The sequence below is a fragment of the Salvelinus sp. IW2-2015 genome, linkage group LG14 (assembly GCF_002910315.2).
Source record: "Salvelinus sp. IW2-2015 linkage group LG14, ASM291031v2, whole genome shotgun sequence".
NCBI classification, from domain to species: domain Eukaryota; kingdom Metazoa; phylum Chordata; class Actinopteri; order Salmoniformes; family Salmonidae; genus Salvelinus; species Salvelinus sp. IW2-2015.
In genome coordinates this window covers 5,721,326-5,740,728 of record NC_036854.1, presented here as the reverse complement: position 1 = coordinate 5,740,728, position 19,403 = coordinate 5,721,326, and the positions used below count along the sequence as shown (strand labels likewise).

Sequence of the window (19,403 nt, the reverse complement as noted above, 5' to 3'; positions counted from 1 at the left end):
CTGACTCCGTGTCACCGCACGACTGCGTGCCATGCACGCCTCAAATCATCATCAAGTTTGCGGACGACACTACAGGTAGGCTCGATTACCAACACAAGAGACGGCCGCTACAGGAGGAGGGAGTAGGGCCTCGGAGTGTGGTGTCCAGCGAAAATAACGCTCACACATCTAAGTCAACATAAACCAGGAGATGTATTGTGGACTTCTAGGAAGACAGCAGAGGGAGGCACCCCCGCTATCCGGAACTGTTGTCTTTGTGGGCATGGAGAAGTGAGTGGAGAGGGTAGTAAAGTTAAGTTTTATCTGCGTTACACATCAACGGACAAACTGAATTGGGTCCACCCACACAGACAGCGTTTGTGAAGAAGGCCCAGCAGCACTTCTTCAACCTCAGGAGGCTGGAAGAAATTCGCTTGTCACCAAAAGCACTCACAAACTTCTACAGAATGCACAATCGATAGAGCATCTGTCGGGCTGTATTCCGCGCGCTGGTGGCAACTGCTACGCCCATCCACAAGCTCGTAAGGCTCTCCAGAGGGTGTGAGGTGCCCGCGATCACTAAGGGCAATCTTACGTTGCCGGGGGCTGCAACACTGCCGCTCCTGACGACCTACACCACCGGTTTCACAGGGAAGGCTATAAAACGATCATTCAAGGACACAACACCACAGCCAACTGAATACAATGTTTGACTACCCTTACATTACCCATCTCATATTATTATAGTGACTCGCTAGATCGCATTACTGCAGTCTGCCATATCTTTATGCAATACATTACCACTAGAGCGCATTTAATAACTATTCTCTCCACTTATTGTGTTTCACCTATACCTACCAGGTAACCATCATCTCAATACGTTATATTTACGGTAGTCTACTACCAATTTACATGCATATGCCATGTCCGTTCTGCTACACTTCCTCAATTTCATAGTATCTTTATGTACATATTCTTTATCCCTTTACACTTGTGTGTGTGTGTAAGGTAGTAGTGTGGAATTGTTAGGTTAGATTACTGTTGGTTATTACTGCATTGTCGGAACTAGAAGCACAAGCATTTCGCTACACTCGCATTAACATCTGCTAACCATGTGTATGTGACTAATAAAATTTGATTTGATTTGATTTGAACTGCATGTTGGCAGGATGTTAAACATGCTTTTTACATTTGTATCACAATTTCTTTTTTTTGAAAATCATTCAAGTTTGTCTGACGACACACTGAATTCTTCCACTGCTCCATCTACCGCTACATCTGCCATCATTGAAGTCATTTGTGTTGACGAGGGGCGTTGTACAAAACAGTCATCAGCGATTGAATCGTCTAACCAATCTGAGTATCAGAATTTTCTAAACGTCGCTTTACTTACGTGTGTTCTGGCTCTGGTCCAACCCATCAGTTTCTGGGACCAATCAGACAATCCATTTTCCCATTCACTGTTTTGGTGGTGCTCATAAAATGTATCAGAACTTTAAAAGTAGCAGAGAGCTCACTGTAGTCTGACTACAGTGAATAGAGAGACAAGGCCATGTGCAGGGAACATTTCATAACATCTTAATTGACTTTTGCACAGTGGTGAAAAGAGGAAGAACAATGAAAAGGAGAGTTTCACTGCTTTGTTGTCACTCACAACCTGGAAACAGGTTCACATACTATACATACCAAACTTAGAAAGTTATGTTTTTGCGAAAACAGACTTCTAAAGTTCGGTATGTACAGTATGTGAACCTGTTTCGAAGTTGGGAGTGAAAACCACATCAAATCAAATCAAAATGTTTTGTCACATGCGCCGAATACAACGTGCTCTTCCCAATAATGCAGAGGACAAAAAATAGTAACTCAGAGGAAAAGCATACACAAGAATGGGGCTATACAGGGTGTAGCAGTACCAGATCAATGTGCAGGGGTATGAGGTGTAGCAGTACCAGATCAATGTGCAGGGGTATGAGGTGTAGCAGTACCAGATATATGCGGGGTATGAGGTGTAGCAGTACCAGATCAATGTGCAGGGTATGAGGTGTAGCAGTACAGATCAATGTGCAGGGGTATGAGGTGTAGCAGTACCAGATCATGTGCAGGGGTATGAGGTGTAGCAGTACCAGATCAATGTGCAGGGGTATGAGGTGTAGCAGTACCAGATCAATGTGCAGGGGTATGAGGTTGTAGCAGTACAGATCAATGTGCAGGGTGTATGAGGTGTAGCAGTACCAGATCAATGTGCAGGGGTATGAGGTGTAGTCAGTACAGATCAATGTGCAGGGGTATGAGGTGTAGGGTACCAGATCAATGTGCAGGGGTATGAGGTGTAGCAGTACCAGATCAATGTGCAGGGGTATGAGGTGTAGAGTACCAGATCAATGTGCAGGGGTATGAGGTGTAGCAGTACCAGATCAATGTGCAGGGGTATGAGGTGTAGGTAGTACAGATAATGTGCAGGGGTATGAGGTGTAGGTAGTACCAATCAATGTGCAGGGGTATGAGGTGTAGTAGTACCAGATCAATGTGCAGGGGTATGGGTGTAGGTAGTACCAGATCAATGTGCAGGGGTATGAGGTGTGAGGTAGACAGATCAATGTGCGGGTAGGAGGTGTAGGTAGTACCAGATCAATGTGCAGGGGTATGAGGTGTAGGTAGTACCAGATCAATGTGCAGGGGATGAGGTGTAGCATGTACCAGATCAATGTGAGGGGTATGAGGTGTAGCAGTACAGATCAATAGTGCAGGGGTATGAGGTGTAGCAGTACCAGATCAATGTGCAGGGGTATGAGGTGTAGCAGTAACCAGATCAATGTGCAGGGGTATGGAGTGTGTAGCCGACCAGATCAATGTGCAGGGGTATGAGGTGTAGCAGTACCAGATCAATGTGCAGGGGTATGAGGTGTAGCAGTACCAGATCAATGTGCAGGGGTATGAGGTATTGGCGGGGTAAAGTGACTAGGCATCAGGACAGGTAATAATAAGAGAGTAGCCTTCAGAAACTTCTCAATGTACCAATCCTCTCTCGTCTCTCATCAACAAATAGCTGACATTTTGAAAGTATTAGAGTACTTCTGTCAATATTTGACTCTATTGACTACCCAGACTACAAGTTCATTCCATTCACACTGAAAAGTATTTTTTCCTTCGAGGTCGGACTGAGCCTGTGCCTTAAGTGTGTGTGGAGCCTGTCGAATAAAAGCCAATAAATGGTAACACTTTATTTTAAGGGTACCTAATTAACAATTTATAAGGCATATATAAATGGTGTATTCACCGTTTATTAATCAGTACTCCCACAAACAATTTACTAATCATTTAAGTATTTTTGCAGTCCCTAATCTAAAGTGAGTGCTTTATACTTTATAAATACTTTATAAATGTTTTGATTAACCAGTGTGATTTCTCACAAAAGGATGGGCATGTCATTGGGATACATTCCTGCAGTATCTGTATATACATGGGTGACTAACTAGCTTACTGACATTTTACAAATGTGGGAGTAATGATTAATAAATGGTGAACACAATTTATAAATGTGTTTATAAATGGTTTATTAGGTACCAGGGGTGTCATGCACCCCAAAAATCTGAGGGGGCACAAAGTATGTGAGGATGGCTGGGGGGTGGTTCGACAAGGGGCTAGGTCTGGAAGTTGTAGGAATTTAGCATTTTTCAAACACCTGAAACACATTTTTACTGCAATCTAGAGACATAATCATCGTGCTTAATTCTATGTAAAAAAATGTTTTATTTTTCTGCATATCTAAGCATACCTCTTGAGCCGTCTGTATCCACCTGACGTGTCTGTGTCTGTGTCTGTGTCTGTGTCTGTGTCTGTGTCTGTGTGTGTGTGTGTGTGTGTGTGATATATATATATTTTTTAACTGAATCTGCTTCTCTGAATCTGGGTAAAAGATTGAAAGGAATGTGAGTCTTATTTAGTAATTGCTTTCTTTTCTAAAGTCGTTGCCAGCAGGCATGCCAGCTAAAATAGTTAGACAGGCTAGCTACTCTAACTTGATTGATAGCCTGAAATGGCTTCTTGGTAGCTAGTTATGAGGTTGGTACATTGGGAGTCTCTGGGCAAGCTAAAGCCAACTTCATAAAATGGCTAGGTGGCTAGTGGTATTACAGAGAAACAACAATTTATTTACAAAAAAAGTATATTTATTTTATAAAGGACATCTGAGGGCTTGACACCTGTGTTAGTTACCCTTTAAAATAAAGTGATACCCAAGAAATATGCTCGGAAAACGTTTAATAAAGTGAGGTTATTTTTTTTCTGTGTTTTTTATTTCTGTATTCCTCTTCTAAGATTTCTTCTCTTGGATCTCTGGGCACCAAAAGGCCTGGAAATGAAAGCCTTTATTTCAATCCATCATCTCGCCTTCCCACTGTGCCGTGTCCCCAGTGAATTCACCTGGGGTTAAACCGACTAAATTTAGACCGTCAATTATGAGCAATTACTGAGCAGGCCTGTAGGCCCCTCAGTGTATTGACTCCCTCATTCACACCCGCACTGCGACACGCCACTCAGTTTCCATACGTAGCTGGGTAAGTACCTGTAATGAAGTGAAACTGCAGGGGGAGAAACTGCCGTCACGGTTCCTGAAACAGCTCTCTTTATTCAGTGTTTAACTTGGATGCAGTGGAGACTAGTGCTGTGCAGTGAGGTGAGCTACTCCTCATTCTTTAATTGGATTGTGTGCTGCAGCAGCAGCAATGTCCATTTCTGTTGTAACTTACATGTGTTCAGACAGTGCAACCATTTTTAAACACTGCCACGGCATTATCCTTCTAATTTCATGTCCACATTCCAACACAAAGTTATTTCTTGGATGGTAATTTTAGAATTAGGTGAGTAGGTAACCATGAGTCATGCAACCCCTTAAAATATCTTGGCATTGGCCACCTGCTCTCAGAGCTGGTACATACTCGTTTGTTGTTTGTGGAACTGGCAATTTGACCATAAATCAATCATTCATCAGGCTCAGTTAGATGTATCAAAACCAACTGAGCTGTTGCCATATTAGCATAGCAGCCTGCCAGATCTCTTCAATAACATAACATGGGTGCTCTGTCATGTTCTAATGAGACTCTTCTGTCATAGTGAAAGGGTAAAGAACCCAGAGTGATCTCATTAGAATAGATAATCTCTGTCTGTCTCCTCTCTCTCTGCCTGTCTCTACATCTGTGCCCACATGGTTTTAAACATCCATACAGACACTTGGACATGGTTTTAAACATCAGTACAGACATGTGGACATGGAACTGAGAGCCTTCTAGCATTCTAAAAATGATTCCTGAACATTCTGGGATGCTTGAACAGAACACCCCAGAACAATCTGAAGTCTTGTATGTTCCATTCCGACTAAGTATTCTGCTGAGAGACGGCAGAGGTGTGGATTCGCAAGAGCTCAGATATGGGAGGATGATCACAGCTCTGTCTGTTCCACTTTATTCCTCTCTTTTTGGACTGTGTCTGTGAGGCAGTGGGGCAGGCAGCAGTGTTCAGGGTTCAGTGGAGTGCAGAAGCTCTTTCATCCCCTGATATGGCTGTCAGTCTCACACACAACCTGCCTGACACAACTGTAGGAAGCCTTATGATCTGCAAATGACGTAACATGTAGAAGAGGGCTGGATCAGAGAGAGAGAGAGAATTGCTGCATGGGTGTGATCCTGGACCCCAAACAGGTAAAGCAGAGGTAAAGTTCCCATTAATCCCCCGACCAAAGATTCACCTTTAATTGAGGTATGCCTCAGTGAACAATCACTCACAGGTTGATTGATTTCAGCAGTCTTGAAGGTTCTATAAATTCTTGTCCTGGAAATAGTTTGTGGAAGATGGGACTCCACCTCAAATCTGTTTGCTCTAAAGGTTTTGTCCAGTGCTCATTAATGTAATTTGACGGAACTTTGTGAGAAATCCAAAAAATTGTTAGGGTAAATTTTGTTGCAATATCCCAAACAAATTGCCACATATACAATAGAGGAAATGCTTGAAAGCATAATATCAATTTTATTGTACTTGTCATCTGACACACATAGAACTGAACAAACTACAAATTAAGGTATACATAGAAATGAAGTGAGAAACCGAAGGGTATGATTTAGATAGGAGAATCATCCTCATATTATTGACATGGAGCATGGGTGGGTTGTACTCAACTAAAGCTTGCAGATCGAAATCCTATGCATGCAAATTGTTAATCAATGCCGCAGGCTTTTGGCCATTCATTATCAGTGTTTGCATTTTCACTCCTTTCTGAGATTAATAGCTAATACACAGACTGATAATATGGCTATGGAATAATAGTCTTGCCATCGTTGTGACTGTATTATGAGTAGTGCCTTGCTTAGATTGATAGTGACACCCAGGATCCTGGTGGTAATTCCCCTTGCTTTCACTTTGTAAAGCATCATTCCAGATTTTTCCCAGTAAGACTGGGGAGAATGGGTTCATTATCGAGGAGGCAGATTTCTTCCTTGGCTTGAGTCTTTGGATTAGCGTCATGACAAATTAGAAAAAGTGGGTCAAGATCTGTTTTTGTCATTTGGTGGGGAAGGGGAACCAAAATGAAGGCAAAACAATACTCTCACACAGCACTTTAGAGCAGGAGAATAAAATATGTTCGTCTTCTGAATGCAGCCTCAAGATAACACATTTTTTTTACCTGAGACAGACTTACCTTCCTCTGTCATCTGATGAAACACTGGCTAATCCTCACTCAGTTTTATATCCATGTCTAAAACATGTACATATTCCTGGTAAACTGGGCTAATTCTCCCCAAACTGGCACCTTTAAATGTCTCAAATGGGAGTGTGGTGAGTGATTTAGTGGAGTAATCGATCTCACAAGTGGTCATTGTTGTGCTGTACTCACTGCGCTGGGTAATGGGGCTTGTGGAATGTCCTGTCACAGGCCTATCTGTGTGTGTACAGAAGGAACAGACCCTGCTTTGCTGTCTCATTAGCAACACTCAAAGGCTAAGTCGCTTCCAACCCTCTATAGGCCTGCTCCTGTGTTTTGTACATTCAGATGTCTTGTTTTTCCTTGACCCCTTTCTGATGTCCTCTTATGGGCTGTAACATAATCTCTGCATATGGTAACCCATTGAGCATTTGACCCAACAGCCTTTTGTTTACTAACTAGTCCATCTCCTTAGTTACTTTGACGCAGGCCTACTAGGTTTAATTGTGTACTGTACCATTGAGTTACTGATTGTGTTGCTTCCCTGTCCCCATGCAGGTCAGGAGCGATTTGGGAACATGACACGGGTGTACTACAAGGAAGCGGTGGGGGCATTTGTGGTGTTTGACGTGACGAGGGGCTCCACGTTTGAGGCCGTGTCCAAATGGAAACACGATTTGGACAGCAAGGTGAAACTGGCCAATGGGAGCCCTATCCCCTCGGTGCTGCTGGCCAATAAGTGTGACCAGAAAAATGAGACCTCCAACAACACTTCCCTCATGGACAACTTCTGTAAAGAGACTGGCTTTCTGGGCTGGTTCGAGACCTCGGCCAAGGTAAGACACACACACACACACACACACACACATACACACATACACACATACACACATACACACATACATACATACATACATACATACACCATAAGACTATAACACAGTGGTGGCTGGTGGTACTTTAAATGGGGAGGACAGGCTCATAGTAATGGCTGGAATGGTTTCAAACACATCAAACACCTGGTTTCCATTTGTTTGATACTATTACATTCACTCCATTCCAGACATTATTATGAGCTGTCCTCCCCTCACTAGCCTCCTCTGCTATAACACTGTGCTTTTGTTGCCATTAGATCTCCCCTAATCAGGAAGCATTAACTACAGTGATAGTACTACAAATACTATTATAGCTAGTGTGTGCATTAGGCTTTTTTTATCAGCTTGAATGGAAGGTAAATGTAGGTCTTTGTTTCCAAGGTTGTTTCCTAATGTTTTACAGGTTGCTTTTCAGTAAAAAAGAAAGAAAGTTGATTGTCAAATAAAGTCTTATTGGTCACATGCTCCGGTACCACTTACCTTAGAAATAAATATAGAAAATATTTACTAAATAAACTAAAGTAAAAAATAAAAAAAAGTAACAAGAAAATGACATAACAATAACGAGGCTATATACAGGGGGTACCGGTACTGAGTCAATGTGCGGGGGTACAGGTTAGTCAAGGTCATTTGTAAAGTGACTATTTATAGATAATAAACAGCGCGTAGTAGCAGTGTAAAAACAAAGGGGGGGGGGGGGGGGGTCAATGTAAATAGTCCAGGTCGCCATTTGATTCATTGTTCACAGTCTTATGGCTTGTGGGTAGAAGCTGTTAAGAAGCCTTTTGGTCCTAGGCGCTCCGGTACCACTTGCCGTGCGGTAGCAGAGAGAACAGTCTATGACTTGGGTTACTGGAGACTGACAAATGTTGGCCCTTCCTCTGACCATGCCTAGTATATAGGTCCTGGATGTCAGGAAGCTTGACCCCAGTGATGTACTGGGCTGTACGTACTACCCTCTGTAGCACCTTACAGTCAGATGCCAAGCAGTTTCCATACCAGGCGGTGATGCAATCAGTCAGGATGCTCTCGATGGTGCAGCTGTAGAACTTTTTGAGGATCTGGGGACCCATGCCAAATCTTTTCAGTCTCCTGAGGCGGAAAAGGTGTTGTCGTGCCCTCTTCACAACTGTCTTGGTGTGTTTGGACCATGATAGTTCGTTGGTGATGTGGACACCAAGGAACTTGAAACTCTCGACCCGCTCCACTTCAGCCCCGTCTATGTTAATTGGGGTGTATTTGGCCCTCCTTTTCCTATAGTCCACGATCAGCTCCTTTGTCTTGCTCACATTGAGGGAGAGGTTGTTTTCACCTCCTCCCTATAGGCTGTCTCATCATTGTCGGTGATCAGGCCTACCACTGTTTTGTCGTCAGGAAACTTAATGATGGTGTTGGAGTTGTGCTTGGCCACACAGTCGTGGATTAACAGGGAGTACAGGAGGGGACTAAGCACCCACCCCTGAAGAGCCCAAGTGTTGAGGATCAGCGTGGCAGATGTGTTGTTTTCTACCCTTACCACCTGGGGGCTGTCCGTCAGGAAGTTCAGGATCCAGTTGCAGAGGGAGGGGTTTAGTCCCAGGGTCCTTAGCTTAGTGATGAGCTTCGTGGGCACTATGATGTTGAATGCTGAGCTGTAGTCAATGAACAGCATTCTGACATAGGCCTTCCTTTTGTTCAGGTGGGAAAAGGCAGTGTTGGACATCGAACACTGAATAGATGGGGAAAAGTCAAAGGCAAGAATAGCATGAAAAGGTAATGTAACACACGTGTTAAGTCACTGGTGATTTAAGCCCTGACTGGGGGGAGTTAAATCAAAACATTTGGTAGCAGTACTCCTCGTGCTACCAAATCTAACTATTTGTCCTGTGGGTCATTGTGCTGTTGAAAGGAGCAGAGTTGGGAAACACAAGCATACCCCACCGTGCCACTCTGAACACTTTTAGTTAGGAGAGACAGAAGCATGCTCGCCAACAGTTCCAGCCAGCATCACAATAACAACGAAAATGGAAGCTGTCTTCAAGGCCATTCCAAGATATGTTAAAGGCCTTCAATTGAGTGTTTTTCCTCATCTGAAAACACCTTTGTTTGACAACTTAAAGCTTTTATTGGAGGTTGTTAGGCAAGGTCTTTAGGGAGAAATTAAATTAGGGAGCAGGATTTAGTTAGTTTGTGTATGTATGTTCAGTATGTATGCTGAACAAAAATATAAACGCAACATGTAAAGTGTTGGTTCCATGAGCTGAAATAAAAGATCCCAGAAATGTTCCATACGCACAAAAAGCTTATTTCTCTCAGATTTTGTGCACAAAGTTCTTTACATCCCTGTAAGAGAACATTTCTCCTTTGCCAAGATAATCCATCCCCCTGGCATATCCATCCATGTGGCATATCAAGAAGATGATTATACAGCATGATCATTACACAGGTGCACCTTGTGCTGGTTACAATAAAATGTGCAGTTTAGTCGCACAACACAATGCCACCCATTTTCACTTTGTCATTATGGGGTATTGTGTGTATTGATAAGGAAAAATATATAATTTAATCCATATTAGAATAAGGCTGTAATGTAACAAAATGTGGAAAAAGGGGTCTGTATACTTTCCGAATGTACTGCAATCGTCTCTCTGTGTGAAAATTAGGTCAACCGGGGTCTGCCTGTCATGAAGCATTGGAGGGAACTCTCTCTCTCTCCCTCTCTCTCTCTTTCTGTTTGTGTGTGCGCGCCTCAATTCACTGGGTCTTTAGGTTTCTGCTTGCCCCTGTCACCTCAATTCTAATGCCCCCACGAGCCCCCAACCCTGGGTAAATGACAGGTACCTCTCTCACATGTCCCCCTGCAGTGCCCCTGTCCCCTACACACAGTAGCACCATTCCAGACAGACATTGTACCAGGTCTGAGCAAGGGGTCACACACACCAATGAAACAATATGGTGTATGTGTTTGAGCAGGGTTTGTTTAGACAGTTGTAGCATTTACGCATGCGCGCACACACACACACACACACACACACACACACACACACACACACACACACACACACAGACACCAGGGACATCCCCATTCCCTAGCCCAGTGGTTTCCAACCTTTTTAGGTTACTGTACCACCAACAGATGCTTTTCTCTGCATGGAGAACCCCTGAAGTACCCCTTGCTGTGCATTTTACCAGTAGGTCTATGGCCTCATGAGTCTTCTCAAGTACCCCCAGTGGATAGGTAGTCCTGGTTGGGAACCACTGCCCTAGCCCATGGGGAGACCTTTTAGAGCCACACAAACTCTGTGTCTTTATCAGCTTTGAGGATGTGATACCCTCAGCGTTTCCCAGCTCTAATCCTGAGCTGTTAGACCTGTAAGAGCGTAGACATGTCCTTTGACTGATCATAGCGTGTGCTACTAGAAACCAAAGCAGGCCACTGCTATTTCAGCCCCATCTCTGCTATAGGAGAGAATTCCTCCCTGCAGAATCGGTCAAGTCCAACCTTATACAGATACTCATAATAGGCCATCATGTGTTGAATCTTGTTGCACAATCCATATTCATATCCAATGTAAAATGGCCTTCATAAAGCCACCCTGATTGTTGCAACAGTTTGATGGTCAAATACTGATGTACTGTAGAAGGTTCTGTGCTTTAAACTTGATTTCCTGTGTAATTTCTCATAGGATCACCTATTAACCTTCATTGTGAGAAAGACTTTATCTATGTTTGTTCAAAGCCTTGAGAATTGTGTGTGTGTGTGTGTGTGTGTGTTTTAGTGTGTGGGATTGTATGCAGTGAGCACTTCTGTCAAACAGTTCAACAGAATGGCAAACATTAGCCTTCAGGAAATCTCAGCCTTCGTGAAACGCAAAATGTCCCTGCTGCTGAATTCACTTTTCTGTCATTACCTGCAGCTGTGCATACGCATGTGAGTGTGTGTTCATGTGAGTGACAGAAGGTGTGCTAGTACCCAGCATGCACCAGCACATGTTCCTGAGATAAATAACTCTATTAGGGGACATAACTCAGATGGTTGGCATGGAGCTCTGGCTGTGAAGGCGTGTGTGTGCACGTACCACACGTGTGTTTTAGAGACATGTCTGCTCTTATTTTGTGCTGAACCTCTATTCTAACAACCATCTCCTTAAATATGAGACTCAAAGGAAATATCACTCTCTTTCTGCTTCTCACTGTCTTTCTCTATTTACCTCTCTCCATCGGTCCCCCTCCTTCTCTCCCTTTCTCCTTCCCTTCCTCGGCTTTCTTTCTTTCGCTCTCTTTCTCTCCCGCTCTAACATGAAAGGCTCTCTGAAGACTCACCGGCCTCATGTTTCTGAATTACTGAGGAATTCTGAAAAAACTACTTGGCTCTAGGGAACCGACCAGCTACACAGCAGATATACTGTAGCAACCAGGAAAAATAGACTCAAAACAACAAACAAAACGCTAGTTGAACTTGTTACAAGACAAAGTATACCACCCCACATTCATTGACACACATGCAGTTTGCACAATCATTTGCCCTAGACATTCACACTTCAGTTGATGCTCAGTAATGCGTTGGCCACATTAGCCATACAGGATTAATCTTTTTATTATATATTTTTTTGTATTGAATTTTCAAAACATACAATATACCTGCCACTCAACAATTACATTTAGTCATCTAGCAGACACTCCCATTCAGAGCGACCCACAAGAGCAACCAGGGTCAAGTGCCCCGCCCAAGGGCACAACCAGGGTCAAGTGCCCCCCCCCCCACACAGTTCACCGAGAGATGCCCCTCAACCATCCGAGACCCCCCCGAAAAAATCTCCCCCTCCATATCTATATGGACCTCGCTTTGTGCACGGGGGCATGCTGAAGCAGAAAGGGCCTTCCCAAACTGTTGCCACAAAGTTGGAAGCACAGAATCGTCTAGCATGTCATTGTATGCTGTAGGAACCAAGGGGCCCGAACCATGAAAAACAGCTTAGACCATTATTCCTACTCCACAACTCTGTACAGTTGGCACTATGCAGTGGAGAAGGTAATGTTCTCCTGGCATCCGCCAAACCCAGATTCGTCCGTCGGACTGCCAGATGGTGATGTGTGATTTATCACTCCAGAGAACGCGTTTCCACTGCTCCAGAGTCCAATGGCAGCAAGCGTTATAACACTCTAGCCGATGCTTGGCATTGCGCATGGTGATCCTAGGCTTGTGTGCGGCTGCTCGGTCATGGAAACCCATTTCATGAAGCTCCTGGCGAACAGTTCTTGTGCTGACCTTTCTTCCAGAGGCAGTTTGGAACTCGGTAGTGCGTGTTGCAACCGAGGACAGACAATATTTACTCGCTTCAGCACTCGGCGGTCAAGTTCTGTGAGCTTGTGTGGCCTACCACTTCATGGCTGAGCCGGCGTTGCTCCTAGACGTTTCCACTTCACAATAACAGCACTTATAGTTGACCGGGGCAGCACTAGCAGGGCAGAAATTTTACAAACTGACTTGTTGGAAAGGTGGCATCCTATTACAGTGCCACATTGAAAGTCACTGAGCTCTTCAGTAAGGCCATTCTATTGCCAATGTTTGTCTATGGAGATTGCATGGATGAGTGTTCAATTTTATACACCTGTCAACAATGGGTGTGATTGAAATTGGCAATTCCACTAATTTGAAGGGGTGTCCACATACTTTTGTATATATAGTGTATCTTTCAACAATGCTGTGATTTTTAACATACAATTTGAATCTATCAAATAATAAATCTCCCAACAATGCTATTTCTACGGTCAATTTTACATTTAATATTATGCTTTTTCAGTCATTCCTGAACCTGAAACCAGAAACAGGCTACCTGAGGGCAATACCAGACAAATGGTCTATTGATTCAGTACAACAAATTCTGCAGAACTGCGATGATTCTATGCCCCAAATATTCAAGAATTTTCTAGCAATAGTTTTAGCTGAAAAGTACGAAGTCTTGAATCTTGCGTCGTTTTATATATCAACTCATACACCCTGTGCCATGTAAATCGGTACATCAAAAATGTCTTCCCAGCTATTTTGCAATTTGTATGGCACAGCCGTCAACATCCTGGTCCTCAAAATGAAACCGGTATACTTTCCTATTTATTATATTTTTGTTCCTCTGACAGTTTTTTTGGGGGTAGTACTGTAATCAGTTGATTGTAATCTTGGATTGAGCAGACCTTCCCATACAATTCTGATAGCTCCATGAAAGACAGAACTCTACCATTCTAATATCATTTAAAAACAAAATAATTATTTGTTAAAATATATTTTCTGGGGGATGAAATTGCTCTGCATTGCTGGTTTGAAAAAGAGATACTTTGAACAAGGTTTCATTTTCAATCAATCGAAAATGAGACATAGCAATCTGCACAAAGGCAATTTTTAAACAAGGGATGAGCTTTTCTTAGTATCTACTTGAGAACCATTTTGGGTTAAAGTAAAACTTTTGTATAAGTGAAGCTTTTAGAGGTTTAGTGCTTTTACATTTAATAATCTCAGCCCACCCAGTTCATATTCATTATATAGATAGGCACGCTTCATCTTGTCTGGTTTAGCGTCCCAGATAAAGTTAAATATGATTTGAAAAACTAATCATAACTAGGTTTTAGTCTAGAGAGGCCAGAAAAGTTATCTCTTCAATGAGACATTTCAGAGATCTTGCTTGCAGACTTAATATAGAACTTCAGTCAACGGCATACATGGACACCTTTGTTTTCTAATCCTCTAATATTGTTATTTGATCTGATTTTAATAGCTAGCATTTTGAAGGCCATAACGAATAGATATGGTGACCACGGACACCCTTGTTTTCCTCCTCTTCACAGTTCAAAACTATCTGAGAAGTAGCCGCTATTTACTATTTTACACATGGGTTTGCTAAACATTTGAAGATGAGACTCACCAAGATTAGAAAAAATCCAGGCATTTATATATAAAATCCATATATAAAAAGCCTTTTCGAAATCTTCTATGAATACCAGGCCTGGCTTCTTAGATGTTTATTTTTCTAGTAGTTGTCATATATTGTCTCCAATGTATCATTAATGTAAAAAACCTGTCTGATCAGGATGAATAAAACCTGGTATAACCTCTAATTCTGAGTGTTAGGCATTTCGCTACCTTGAACATTGTGAAAATTCTGTGCAACTTCCAGCGCGCGTTTACTATGAACACTGAGGCTGTACCCGCTTTTAAGTTACAGTTTTAACAGTGGCCAAGTAGGCGACTGTGGCTATTTGATTATAATGTAGGCCTACCAGAGTGTTGCCTACCATTAAAAACAATGTCTAAAATGCATCCCATAACATTTTAACATGGAAATAGCTGTTCTCATTCAGCATAAAGTAGCAGCCAATGTGTGGTGTTCAATGTAGGCCTACATTCCATGAGACTTTTGAAAAAAAAAACATGCAGAGCTTGACATTAACCTGTTTATCCACTTGTCTTTCAGACAAGGTGACAAAATGTTGTGTTTGATGCAAGAAACCACTTTACAAAATAAAATGCTTTATTTCCATACCATTATTACAGAGAATCAGACAAATTATGCTAACCTCGTCCCATTGGCTACTTAGCTTATTCAAGCCTGTCTCAAAATACAACACTGCCCCTTTTAAGAAAAAAAAGCTCTTTACCTGACTCACTTTTCGAAGATGTCTAGAAATGTATATGTTTTATGTTCTTGTAGGAAGCAATCACTCCCCTATTGCTGACTACAAATGATCTATAACTGGGCTAATAACTCACGAACTAGTAAAGGGTATCAGCTAAATCTGCACATGTGGCTACATGCAGCTCTCGCTTTGATCTTAAAACAATTGCATCCACTCACAACCGCTCATGCTGTAAACATAGTCCAGTTCAATGTAAATGGCACAGATCCATATATGGCAATGGTCTATTTGCATATAGGCCTACTGCAGCTCTGAATTGTTTATGCCACACTGGTCTGTGTAGACGAGTATGGGCTGAGTAGTGCATGTCAATGCAATAGAATCCTACTCCGATGCGTTCTGCCTACAACAAAATCTCTTGCATAGTTCAATTGTCTTGGTATGTTGCATTGAAAGTGGCTAATATTGCGCTGATTCGATCACAATTGCCACAGTAAAGGGAAACGTCGATTAGTGGTAACAGGGAAAAATAGAAGTGGTCACCAACCTTTTCTGAGTCAAGATCACTGAGTCAAAATGCAAGCCGAGATCTACCACTCAGATTTTTTTGAACATGATTAAAAACGTAAGCCTATGCAACATTAACTAATTAATAACAGTACTGTTGCAATGAAGTTTGTGCAGTAACCTATAGGCACAATACATTACCACCGCATATTGGCTTTGCTTGAATTGCCCTGCCAATGCATAGTTGTTCGGGGCTTTGAAAAAATTATATTACAACATTTGAGGTAGGCTATATGATCACACCAGTAATAGATCTGATGTTGTATTACTTGTGAAGCACAGCTGAGTCAGCATACATTTAAATAATTAGCTTTTTATTGTATTGGGCTTATTGTGCCTGTATCTCAGCAGAGGGTGAGAGCAGCAGACTGAGGGTCCACCTCTCAACATCCCTCCGCTCTCCCTTACCAAAATGGAACACCGTCTTCCATATGATGGTGAAACTCGAGTCGCACCGCATTATTTCTGCCTATTTCTGCACCGCATTATTTCTGCCATGCAACTCCTCCTATTGAACAGAGAAAGTTAAATATTCCTCCATATTAAAAAAGACCCAAGTCGCTAATAATAACAACAATGCAAGCATAAAATATACACTTTACTACTTTCATTACTGCTGCAGTGCTTGTTGTAGTGCTGAGTGGAAATAGGAAGAATGTGCATTTTATGGTTTTTAGCGTGATCGACCGGTTGGTGACCACTGCTCTAGAAAGTTGAGTGAAGTTCAATCTCGTGCTTTCTCTCTGTGGCAGTTCTAACTTGTATGGCTCCCTGGGCAAAGCCCCCCTTCAGCACCCCCCACCCCCACAAAAAAAAATGCCCCTTTCTGCATTAACTGTAACTTTTATTCAGACATTTGGAACACAAATAAATAATCATAACATTTAAAACGATAAAAATATATACATAAAGACTCCTATCAAAATGAAGTATCAAAGACAAATAGAAACAAATTGTAGTATATAAATACAAATAAAAAAGCGAATCGAATTATTACACTATTACCCTATTGCTAACAAAAAACACACAAATAAAACTAAATTGCACAAATCCTATATCACACAAAAACACAAATAGAATAACACACTTATAAAGAAGAGAACCTGATTATTACACTATTGCACTTCAAACAAGAAACACAAACTAAATTGCACAACTAATTGGATTACTAATTGCATTTGTACTGTACAAAGTTAGAGGTGCGCTATTTAATAGATTCCCCCGCTCCCCCACCTCGGGCTTCCAGTGGGGAGACCTAATGTCAACCTATCGCCACCCCCCCTCCCCATCTCGTACTTCTGAGTGGGAGACCTTCCCAGGCAGTAGCCTGCCTAGCTCACAAACTAGAATCAGGCGCCCATTCCGACAAGGTTAATTGATCCACAGTCCCACACGGTGACATGATATCATTGACGTGACGTGCAAATGAGCAATAGAAAACCGATCGAGCAAATTTTTTGTGCGGGCGCCCCGTGCCGCCCCCGGCAAGATGCCACCCTGGGCGGCTGCCCATGTCGCCTATACCTAAATCCGCCACTGCTCTATGGGCTAATATTTCTCTGCGGCAGTCCCGGGGGTGCGTGCACAGCTTAGAGGGAACATTGGTCACCATGTGAAGCGTTGGCCAAGCATTCAGAAGCATGCCTCAGGCTACGGTCCCTAAAGGTTGGAGAAGGCACACAGGTCACATGACTTTCTGTGACATCTTGTGGTCAGGACATCAACTGTTGGACAGCTCAGAGAGACCCTGCATCCTTCCATAATTTTTACATTTCCTCTACCATAAACTTCATTCATATGTCATGGGGAAGGCGGTCATCTTGAGTTGACAGCAGAGAACATAACCTCTTTTGCTTGAGTAGAGGAGAAAGCTAGAGAAATATCCAGTGGTTTATATATTTTTTATAGACTAATGTTCTGTGTAACAAATGGATGCGGCCAAACCGGTTTCACCAATGTTGCACCTCGTTAGGTAACTGCCTAAACCAATATCCCCCAGCAACTGTATTCGTGTTTTCATGTGAATTGATATGACCTTTAACCTTAAGCCTGTTGATTTTTTTAAACCTTTCCCAGGACAACATCAACGTGGATGAGGCAGCTCGGTTCCTGGTGGAGAACATCCTGCTGAATGACAAGGGCCTGCCGTACGAGGAGAGCAACGGAGACCGCATCAAACTGGACCAGGAGACGATGGCTGCCGAGAGTAAGTCAGGCTGCTGCTAGCAGTGAGGACTCCTACTGCGTCCACCCTCCGGCTCGCACCCCAGCCCGCCTCACACAGAAGGCCTAGAGGTCAAGGACTGGGTCTCCGAGTCCCCACCCCACCGTAGCCCCCATCTTATGTCTCTACTATCACAACAGGGGCTGCTATTCAGGGAGGGTGTGACTCTGAACCCAATATCTCACTCCAAGCTGTCGTTACCATGGACTTCCTAACTTCTAACCCCCCGATGCGGAAGGGGTACTGTCCAGGGAGTGGGTCCCAGCAGACCCCAACCCACTGACTCTGGACCCTGCCAACCCCATTCCAACACCCCACGTTTCCCCCCTCCTTTCCCCCAGACGTGATCTAGTGCCCTCCCTGATGCCCTGTGTTATCAGGCTCTGGTTGTGGAAGACAGAGGAGCACCCTGATGGAGGTGACACACTAGATATAGAAACTTACCCTCTTACCGTTACCACTATGTTCTCATTGTTCTCACACTGTTGTCACAATCACGCATGTAACTGTCATGTTTCATAAATGGTGCCAAGAGGTTTAAAAATATATATATGTTAAGGTGTGAACAAAGGTGGGACTAAGGCTGTGCCATAACTAATACGTTTTTGTCTGTTTTTTATCATGATGATCTGTGTATTGTTTGAGTGTTCTAGACAATGCTAGTCACAGACATGGACACAAAAATAAGTCTTGAAAGAAAAAAAGAACATAGAAGGTACCATAGGATAGATCAGTTTTAATATTGCAGATCATTTGATAGAACCTAAAATCTAATAGTTTGCGTCATTTCTAATCCCCTTTATTTTTAGCCAACACTACCATCCCTCCCCAGATTGGAGTAAACTAACGGACAACAATACTTCTACTGCTACTTACAGCTTTCACATGTATGGTGCATGTAGTTAACTAATTATACATATATTACTAATTTCCTCTTTCTGCAATTGCTGGATTTTCACTTGATGTCTTTGTGATAGATGTACTCTTTTGTACTAAGAGGTGTATTTTTTTAAACATTGTGTTTGATCATGGATGTATAATTCCTTGTGATGTATAAAAAGCATCAGGTGGGGGAGTGAACCCTCCCTCTGCCCAAGAAGTTGAGTATCATAGGCAAGTGTACATGCTTTTTTAAAGTGCTGGGTCTATCAAATGTATGTGACAATATACATTGAATCTACTACAAGAACAAGAACAAAAAATAAAACCATTTTAATTGCATATTTTGTCGTCTTGGCTTAATCCTTTATTAGTGACAATATTTAACAGAATGGAATTGAAAGTGTGTTAATGAAAACACTAGTAGGAGGTGATCCCTCAAGGCTCAAAATAGGAGGAACTGAATGTGATCAGAGAAATGGAAATTCACGTTATAAAATGTTTCACAACATAATTCCCTGGTCTCGTGTGTGTGTGTGTGTGTGTCAGGCATGGCCATGCGGTATCACTTAGGGGA

At 42.6% G+C, this 19,403-nt stretch overlaps 1 protein-coding gene across 2 annotated transcripts in view; it reads left to right on the top strand.

The window, feature by feature from the left end:
• The window catches only part of LOC111972820 (ras-related protein Rab-32), a 33,600-nt gene extending 14,431 nt beyond the window's left edge, over positions 1–19,169 (top strand). Inside the window, exons 2-4 of one of the 2 annotated variants that reach the window (XM_070446481.1) lie at positions 7,232–7,509; positions 9,227–9,300; positions 17,800–19,169. In XM_070446481.1, the coding sequence (XP_070302582.1) occupies positions 7,232–7,509; positions 9,227–9,300; positions 17,800–17,854 (407 nt within the window). In that variant the 3' untranslated portion in view covers positions 17,855–19,169. The remainder of the gene's footprint in view (positions 1–7,231; positions 7,510–9,226; positions 9,301–17,799) is intronic. The other variant, XM_023999921.1, reaches the window with a different exon arrangement.
• Positions 19,170–19,403: the final 234 nt, after the last annotated feature.